General features: G+C 50.1%; 1 protein-coding gene across 1 annotated transcript; it reads right to left on the minus strand.

The window, feature by feature from the left end:
* Window positions 1-1,467: 1,467 nt before the first annotated feature.
* On the minus strand, window positions 1,468-8,133 carry LOC128804816 (cytochrome P450 1B1). The gene is made up of 3 exons (XM_053973020.1): window positions 7,798-8,133; window positions 6,019-7,035; window positions 1,468-4,359 (listed from the first exon to the last, which is right to left on the minus strand). Exons 1-3 carry the CDS (start codon window positions 7,815-7,817, stop codon window positions 3,747-3,749), a joined length of 1,650 nt encoding a protein of 549 aa, XP_053828995.1. The 5' UTR covers window positions 7,818-8,133; the 3' UTR covers window positions 1,468-3,746.
* Window positions 8,134-9,892: the final 1,759 nt, after the last annotated feature.

Genomic DNA, 9,892 nt, shown 5'->3' on the forward strand with positions numbered 1-9,892 from the left:
GCTAGCTACTAATAGTCCTACTTGCTCCCCTTCCTTGTTATGTAGTGGGGTGATCTGACAGCTACTGGCTCTTCAAGAAATGTATGCTTAAGTCCAGGCTTCCTGTTTTGGGGTCTTGTGGGCTTCTTTGCTTGTTACGGTGTTTGATTTGGTTTTTTAATACCTTATCTCAACCTGAATAAAGGATGTTAGTAGAATTCTGGGAGATATGCTGAGTGTGTGAGTGCACACATATGCAAAGAAAGCAAGCATTAGATGACATTTGGCTTTCCCAACCCATTGAAATCACTATAACCTGAGCAAGAAGACTTTTAAAGGAGAACTCCTGCCTTGAATACAGTTGCCTAGATTCCTCCTGCTTTTCTTCATTAAGAAAGAGCAACCTGTATTTGTCTAGTATTGCTGTGGTGACCCAGTCACAGGTTGGTGAGGGAGGTACTCTTGCCTTTTGCCCAGGGACACCTGCTCTCAATCAGCGCTGTCCCACTGGCCAGCCCCTGCCATGTATACACTGCACAGGCTATCTCTGGACACTACACCTACTCCACAGGCTCTTGGCTATTCCTAGGAGGACTTTCTAAGTTGTCTTTAACTTGTGCTCCTGATTTCACCAACTCAGCCTGAACTTAGATCCTGCCCCCATAGGGAGAATTCCACCTGAAAATATCTCAAATCAGAAGGAAACTACTGCTCATCAGTCTGCCCAGCCTCCTGTCCTACCCAGATCTTTTTCCACTCCCTTGGGGTTAGGGAAAACATGGTCATTTCTAAGACAGCTCTAAAGTAAGCAGGCTTGTGTAGCAGACTGAGGAAAAGAAGACCAGGGGTTGGGGGAGATACTTCATCATGAAGAAATCCTTTATATTTGCAGTAACAGCCACCCTTCACCATGGGATTGCCTTCATTTTGTGAGAGGTTGCTCTGCAAGGGCATGTCAAGGCCTGTTTGGCCCTGAGATTTCCATTCCTGGCACTCCTGACTATACACCCAGGCCAAAAGAGCACGAATTGGTCAGTGCGCCAGTGTCAGGAGTACATAGATGCCAGCAATATATATAGGAGGGAAAAAGAAAGGAAAACCAGTCTTTGGGCTTGAATACAGGGAAGGTGGAAGTAAAATGAAATGCCAGAGGGAAGGACATAGCAGAGGAGATTGTGCAGGCTGAGGAGAGATTAATAGGCATTAGAAATAAGCAAAAGACATGGGAGAATTCAGATCAGTGCTGAGGCAAGCAGCAGGGAATGTTCTTAGCAAGGAGCATTAGGAAGTTGAACACAGATGGCAAGGTATGAAAGGCAGACAGACCTGAGAACTGTAAGGGCAGCATGGAGGAAAAACCTTAAAATCCAGGAATGAGAAAAAGGTGAAAAGTATATAAACAAATATCTAAAATAATAATACTTTCCAAATCAGAAATAATAATTTTCTTTATCTTGATGTTAGAAAGTTGTATATAAACTAAGCAAGGTAGTGTAAGAATAATTTTATTTAATATTTTGGTAACACAATGATACATCTCAAAACTACCATAGAATTTAGCTTGCTAAATGACTGCATACATTCTAAATAGGTGCTACTAAATTTAATTAACTTCACAGAGTACATGTGGCTTTATGTGACCAACAGCTATATAGTGTGTAACCCCTTGACTGACATGAGCAGCGTGGATGGATTTTGCACTAGTAGCCAATGCATAGTTACAGCTTTTGGAAGGGTAAAAAATATCAACAGACATTTTTATTAAAATATTAATTGATGATCCTTGCATTAGAATAGCTATTCAGCTGTAGGTTACATACTTTATTTCTTTTAATAACAGCACTTACAAAAGTACAAGAAAAATTGTCTTGCTAGCATTTGATCTAATGTAGATCTCCATATGAAAATGCTGAGTATCTTATAAAGCTTTTCACAGATATAGGCTAAGTTCTGGGATATCACAAACTTGTATGTAATTCACAAGAACACCTGAGGTTACTCCATGTGTATGTAGCAGAAAGCTTTTTTTAGCTCTAAACCAGATGATAGATACCACATGAAGCCAGAGACTTTAAGCAGGTACATTAGTACTGTGTGGGGTTATAGAGCAGTTCTTGTAGGCTTGATTCAGGTTTTTTAAATCAGTAGTGAACTTGTACTTAAGATCGGGATTGTGTTGTTAAGCCAGCTCTTCCCAGTGCCAGTAGGAGCTCTGTCCCTGCTGCCAGCGTGACTGAGACTGCCCATCTATCAGAAGTCACAGTGCAAATCCTTACTTGCTTAGGTCTCAGCAGAGCTACTTCACTGTGTAGCACTGTAACCTTGTTTTTCTAGCTCTACTAATACCTTATCTGGTACTGATAACTGTAACCCTGGCTGAGCACAGCAAGTCATGTGAGGTACTCTCATGTCTGATGGATTTCATATGTAATTGAAGGCAATCTGCAGCTCCAAAGAAGTGCCCAACATTTTTCAAATCAGGCATTTACATAGGGCTGTTTGCTTTCTAGAGAAATATGCAGCTTTGTGAAACAAACATTAGCTGGAGGTTCCATGTCATAAAGTTTCACGTGTGCTTTAAAATAAGAGGCGTTTAAAAAAAATTATGAACTTTGCCTCACAAATATTGTCAAAGAACTTTTTGTTCAGTCAATGGGTACTTTAATTAGGACATGTAATGTTCATTTTCCTTCTGGGACTTTGTTCCAAACAAATTGTACTAAAAGTACATAGTTGATTTTAAGATATACTATTTAACTCACCCTAACAGAATGACTAGTGAGTAGAGGTATTATTTGCTGTGTGCTTTACTTGAGGCTTGTGGCATTGATGTTTTAATATAAATCCCCCCCAATCTCACTTCTGCCTACCTTGGCCAATGTGGATTTTACTAGACTTACCTATGTGCTTGGGGACAGCTGTATTAACTCCTTCCTAAAGAAACAAAAAGTTCAGCTATACCTTTATAAATCTCATTCAAATACTTAGTTTGTAATGAACAGGTTAGCATATGATTTGTATAACCCTTGCCATCTAGTGACAGAAATTCTGATCTTTCAAAACTTTGTGGAAAGTTACTACATTAGGACATTCTACTAATTTTCATGTAAGACATGAATTTTAGTTTCAAACATGCTTACAAACAAGACTTCTATTGTTTTAGGCATTTATGTAAACATTTTGGAATGCTGGAGGCAAGACTTTACATTGCCATTTTACCAAAAATCATGTGAACACTTATTATTGAGGCATTAATGTACATCCCAGCAGCCAGAACACCAGAGCTGCCATGAGCCTATGGCAGTTTCCAGCAGAGTAAATTCAGAAGCATGCTGCAGTGTTCTGAGCAACTGCTTTTGTTTGTTTTTTAATAAGAGATTTCACTTCTGAATGTAAAATCACTGAAGGCAAACTTAGAGTTAAGGCATAGCACATGGAGACATGGAAAGGATTATAGAGACAGTTCCTGGAGATGCTCCAACCAGTCAGTAGATAAAAAGCACTTTACACTGACAACTTCTGTGAACAAGCTAGAAAAGAAAAGGCTTACTTTCAAATTGCATATGTTTTATCATTTAATATATTGTTCCCCTGGCTCTCCTTCTAGAATTAAAAAGATGACTTGAATTATACCTTGTGCAACTTTTCTTCCTGCTTTTATAACATGTAATATTGGCTATGTACCAAAAATATCACCAGAACAATCTATGAGTTATATAAATCTAAAAAGAGAGAGGGGGATTATCTGTAGATGCAAGGTTTATTGCTTAGGCATTTGCTGACAGCTGACTTTCACTGGCTGCTTTCTCTGCTTGCAGTCTTTGGACAGCCTGATCAAGCAAATCCATTGTATCTCGGAGCGTAACATTCAAGGTGAATGGCTTAGGTTTAATGGTCAGCCCATAAGTAAAGTCCATTTTAGGGTCCTCGTTTGGATTAGCAGTAAAATTGCACTGATGCACCAGTATGGAGGTAAAGAGAAAGAGCTGCACCTTGGATAACTCCTCTCCAATACACCGACGCTTTCCCAATGAGAAAATCATCACGCTGCTAGTAAGATCTTTATTGATGAACCCATTCTCATCCAGGAATCTTGTTGGATCAAAATCCTCTGGGTTGGACCATTTTGCTGGGTCATGATTCACTGACCACTGATTGACAAAGATGACAGTGTCCTTGGGAATGAGGTAGCCCATGATGAAGGTGTTGGTTGTGGTGGCGTGTGGGATAGTCACAGGCACAAAGCTGCTGAAACGCATGGATTCATACAGGAAAGCCATGATGTAGGGCAGGTGAGGCTGATCTTCAACACATGGCAGACGGTCTCTTCCAACAATCCTATCCACTTCTTCTTGCATTTTAGCCTGCACTTTCGGATACCTGTCATTTAAAGCAAGATGTGTGTGCGTACATAACACTTTCAAAGGATTTTTATTACAAATAATCCTTGCTGCAAACATTTTTCACAGACTCTCACCGCCATCCTAAATGATGCAGTTTGAGCAGAGTTCAAATGTGTAGACCTCAGTTGAAAACTTAGAGAAAAAAACAAACTTCCCATGCACTGGTGTAATTTTTGTTTTGCTCAGTTTTTACTTTAATATCCCATGTAACTGATTCTCAACATAAAAAATAACAATAACCTAAAGTGTGCTGAAACTGAATATTCTGGTCCAACTTTGAAAATTAATTCTAAAATTAGAATTACTTGTCTCTTCTAAGTATTGCATTTTCCGTGGGAACAAGAATTTGATTTGCCAACTCTGTATGTGACTTTTAAAAGTTAGCATGGAGTTTATCACTAGACACATTTCATACCTTTGAAAGCCTGCAGGTTTCTAAACTAGAAAAAAATCCCAATTATTAAATTGTTAGAATGGCTTTATGAGGTTCCAACTTTTAGTTTGAGAAGATATTTTCTAATTAATATCAAATTATGTTTTCTCTATAATGTATTTAAAGATGGCTGTCTTGAAGTCTGGACAGTTTGGAAGGCTACACAGTAATTAAACAAGATCAAAATGTTAATACATCTTTTGCTTGTCTAAAAGCACATATTCTGCCCAGGAGCCTTCATTTGCTTTAAGTATTCAAGTTTGGCTTCTGCATCTTTGCTTTTTCCTCCTGCAGCAGACTCACATGTCAAATGCTGGGCAAACATGAGAAATTGGGAGAAACCCAAGAGTTATGTGAACACTGGGACATCACACCCGTAGCTGGAGTGTTAAATATTTGCCTGTTTTTCAAGAAGCAACTGAGTAGATAATGTTTGCATATGCCTACAAATTAAGCAGGCGATGAAAGAAAAAGCCAGGATAGGCAAGAGAGTCGGTGTAATGGCACCTTCTCCTAAACCACCTCCCCTCTCTGCATTTCCCCGGCAGACAGGCCGGTGCCAGGGCAGCGCTCCCGCCGGCTGCCCAAGGGGTCTGCCTTGCCCAGTCACGCAATGGCAAGGAAGGCACACACTACGGCAGCTCAGCATAATAGCGGGTTTGTAAAGCGGTGCACGAACTCTTTATCGTGCTTAAGCAGTTGTTATCCTGTTCCTATGATCTCCTTGATCTTGACCTGCTAAAATCTGTTACTTTCGGGTTTTACTCGGCTGCCTTTCTGCCAGCCTCTCCTTATGCACCATAACCCGACCGCCTGAGTAGGGTGGGATTTATATTCTTTTATACTTCCTTATCTCTTTCTGGCAGGTTTCCCAGAGCTTCCGTGTTAGTTAATGGGAGGCCGCTGAGGCACCCGGCGCTGCGCGGGCTGGCGCTGCCCGGTCTCGCAGACCCGCGACCCGACGGCGGGTCCCTGCCGGGGCCGTGTCCCCGGCTATGCCCGGACCCGGAGCTCCATGCGCTGTCTCGGGCCGGCTGCTCCCGCCGCGGGAGCCCTCCCAGCAGCGCCTTTGCCCGTGCGGCGCAGTTTAAACGGGGCTCCCCCGGGGCTGGCGGGCGCTCGCACCCCGGGCGGGCTCGCATGTCCCCCCTACCCAGGGCCGATGGGGCGCTCCGGTGTGCTGCCGCCTCCGCCGGCACATACCTGATGAGGAAGATGAGGAGCCACTGTAGGGCGGTGGAGAGGGTGTCCTGGCTGGCGCCGAAGATGTCGGTGACGGTGGCGGGCACGTGCTCGAGCTGCAGCCACGGCTGCTCCCGCTGCAGGCGGATGAAGGCGTCCATCATGTCGCGGGGGGCGGCCCCGGGGCGCAGGCTGCGCTGGTGCTGCAGGAACTTGCCGCGGACGAAGCCGTAGAAGTCGCGGTTGAGGTCGCGGAAGGCGCGGTAGGCGGCGCGGACGGGGCTGGGGAAGCGCTGGAGCCAGGGCAGCGCATCCACCAGGCTGCCGGCGCCCACCGCCCGCCCGAACTGCTCGTTGCGCCCCACGATGCGCAGGAACTCGCCGTCGCCGTGGCTGTAGCGGCGGCCGAAGCACAGGGCGCTCATGACGTTGGCCACGGCCACCACCAGGACGCGCGAGGGGTCGAGGAAGGCGCCGCCGGCGCTGCCGCGCACCAGCAGCGCCACCAGCGCCCGCGCCTCGCCCACCAGGTGCCGCTCGAGCAGGCGGCGGGTGGCGGGACTGCCCGTGGAGAAGGCGCGCACCGTGGCGTGCGCCGCCCGCCGGTGCAGCTTCCAGAGCTCCGAGTATCCGCCGAAGGCCAGGCTGAGCCCGCCCGACACCAGCTGGAAGGACGGGAAGGGCGGGCGGCCCGCGAAGGCGGCCCCCTGGCGGACGAGGGCCTGGCGGATGGCGCGCTCCCCGTTCAGCACCACCACGGGCCAGCGCCCCAGGCGCAGCTGGAACACGGCGCCGTAGGTGCTGGCCAGCCGGGCGAAGGAGAGGTGCGGGGCGCTGCCCAGCTGCGCCGCGTTGCCGATCAGGGGCCAGGGGAAAGGGCCCGGCGGTGCCCGGCGCTGGCCCTGCCGCCGGCGCTGCTGATGCTGCAGGAGGAGCTTGCCTAGGTGGATCGCGGCGAGCAGGCAGAGGATGAGCAGGAGGGAGCTTTGCAACGGGGGCATGCCGCGCAGCGCTTCCCCGAGCCTTTCGAGGGCCATGCTGCAAGGGAAAGAGAAAGGTCAACGGGCAGCGTCCCCGCGGCGTAGGGGGACCTTCAGGTCCCGCGGGTAAGGGGAAGCCCGGACGGAGCCCGCTGGTGTGGCGGAGGTGAGCCCCGGCAGCCGTCCCAGCTCTCGGAGTCCGGGCAGGTCCTTCCTATGCGCTCCTCGTGTGCCTAAAGTCCCCCGAAACCTGTTCGAAAAACAAGGGATAATCGATAATCAAGTGGCAAGCTCCTAATAAGAGATCGAAGTCGTGTTTGGCGGAGAGGCCGCTGCTCTCTCTCCGCCGGTAGGGAAAGTTCTCAGCGAGAGATCCAACAGGTCACGGATGAGAGAGGCACAGAGGAAAGCAGGAGGATGCTCTCGGCTGTCGAGCCTCCGCAGATGCAGGCAACTGCCGTGCGCCGGAGACAGGTTAATTCTGGCGCTGCACATCGCTCCCCCCGGCGAAAAAGCCCCTGCAAGAAACGGGTTACCTGCCCCACTGTCGGAATTTCCCGCTGCTCCGGAGAAACGCACGCGGCCACGGAGCTCTCTCCGTCCCGAGCCCTTCCCTCCTCCCCGCACCTTCGCGGCATCGCAGGCTGGCGGTCTGCCGCCCCGGGGATGGGCGGCGGAGGATGCCTGAGGACTCTGCGTGGCAGTGCTGAGTGGTCCCGCTTCCCATCCCCGTGCCGCGGGACCACCCGCTCCAGCCTTTCAGAAGCAGCGAGAGGATGAAGGGGTGAAATAAGCGGCGGGCTCCTGTAGCAGAACTGACCTGTTGCACACTGCTTCCATCCGAGACCTTGAGGAGGATGGAGAGGAGCTGTGCAGCCGGCGGCAGCTCTAATGGACAAACCGCGGCTCCGAGGAGAGCGGCGACGGCGGCGTTCAGATCCAAGCCTTTGGGAAACTCATTAAGAGCCCCGGTACCTGTCACCCGGAGCTTGGCAGGTCATGTGCAGGCAAATGCCAGTTGCGCCCGATCCCAGCGCAGTTATCACCTTCCCAGCTCTTTAACCCTCTCGCCCCAAGGCAGCCACCTGCCCCGAGCAGCTCCGCGGACCGGGAGTGAGCGGGCTGCTGCGCCCCCTCCCTCTCTCTCTCTCCCTCCCACCCGCCTGCTGGCCTGTGGGGACTGGACGGGGCCAGCCCAGCCCGCCGCAGGGAGCAAAGGCGAGCGGCTTAGAGGGCGCGGCGAGGACGGCCCGCTGCTCTCAGACTCAGCCGGAACCGGAGCCGCCACCTCTGGGCGCCTGGCATTGCCACTCCCGGCTTTAAACCTGCCGGCATCCGCGGTGCGCGGCGCGGTGCGGGCGGGACGCGGACGGCCCCGCTGGCAAATCGCCGTTGCCTGGCCCGTCCTCTGGCTTGAGGGGTCGCAGTTATTTGCCAGCGGCCCTTGGGTCCTCGCCAAGCGGAGCGGCTGAGCCGCGGACGCTTTTATGGCCGGGGACAAAAGTTTTAGCGGAGGAGGTGCCGGGAGGGGAGAGGGGTGGCGGGCGGGCTCGCAGCTCTCGCTGTCGGGAGGCGAAGTCTCGCCTGCATCTTAGGGGCTGAGGAAGCCGAAGAGCTTCCCCTCCTCCGCCTGTCGCCTCCCCGTTGCGTGCGGAGTTAGCATTGCGTGAGCCGGGGCTGGAAAGCCTCCAGCCATCTCCTTCCCGGGCCCCTACCCCTCCTCGCAATACCTGACACCAGCTCCGGGGAGAATGAGGCTGGGAAGCCCCGGGCAGCTCGCACCCCGGCCGGCTCCGGTGCCCTCCGGTCTCGCCTCCGCCCTGCGCTCGCTTCTCTCTCGCTTACGGCGCCTTTTTACTCTTAAATCTGGCGCCTCCGCCCGCACTGGGAGAGCTGGCGAGAGGCGTGTGGGTACGGCGCTCCAAGCCCCCCCGGGCTTTCCGGCGCCCCGGGGGAACCGGGATGGCAAAACCCCAGATACGGAGGAAATCGTTCCTCAAGAAAACAGAACGACTTTGCTTTGTTCTTGTCATTTTTGCAGTAACAAGAAAAATATAAAAATACGACATTTATTTCAGATTCTTTACAGTCACGTCATAAGAAGAAAATACGATGTTTTGGTAGCATTTAGGGATTAGATAAAATTAGATGCTGGGAGTCAGCCCAGCTCAGGATATGAGCCCGGTCCTGGCCAGGCTGCTACTGCTTCTGTCTTTGGTAAAAAGTGTAATCCTGCTTGTTGTCACTGTCCCAGGCTCTTCCAGATGGTGATGCTCCTTCTTGCTCAGACTCGCATCAGCCTCGGATCATCTGCTGTTTTGGAGCGTCTTCCTGTCATTGCCAAGTAACAGAGGTGTCAAAACCACTTTTTCTGAACAGTGCCAGGAAAAGTGAGCTTCCCTTTCCCAGCCCCACTTCAAGGGTGAACTTGAAGGGTCCATCCCTATGGGACTAAGGTTAGGGGGTTCTGATATCTCCATCACTATCAGAAGATTGAACCCAAATTTCACATGCTATAACCACTCAGCTATGGAAAAGTTGTCATTGCTCCCTCCTTCATCTGTTTCATGTCAAAGAAGAGACATGGATGTCTTCTGGCAAAGTTCCAGAAAAAGATCTGGGTGACACTGATCTTTTGCCACTGAACAGAAGAATTGTTCCAGGCACTGGGTCTGGGTGGTAAGGACCAGCTTTGATCAGTTACCTGAGCTTTATATTATAATGCTGGGCATTTCTTCTTGCCAGCAGGTAAATTTGCCCTTTTCTTGGTGACTGTGGTAAAAAGTTGCCTAAACTCCAGGCATTCCAGATCTCATTAGTTAGTCCCTAAACCCTTTCTTTGGTTCAGCAACTAAATTAGTTGTATTGCAATTGGATTGCTCCTGGCTGCTTGCAGGAAGTACAGAGAAAAGAAT

This window comes from Vidua macroura, chromosome 3 (assembly GCF_024509145.1).
Source record: "Vidua macroura isolate BioBank_ID:100142 chromosome 3, ASM2450914v1, whole genome shotgun sequence".
Lineage (NCBI taxonomy): Eukaryota > Metazoa > Chordata > Aves > Passeriformes > Viduidae > Vidua > Vidua macroura.

Coding starts and splice junctions, on each gene's coding strand:
- LOC128804816 (XM_053973020.1), bottom strand. CDS start 7,817: ATGGAAGCAGTGTGCAACAG. Junction 7,036..7,797: donor ATGGAAGCAGTGTGCAACAG/GTCAGTTCTGCT, acceptor TTTCCCTTGCAG/CATGGCCCTCGAAAGGCTCG. Junction 4,360..6,018: donor CTCCTCATCTTCCTCATCAG/GTATGTGCCGGC, acceptor TTTAAATGACAG/GTATCCGAAAGTGCAGGCTA.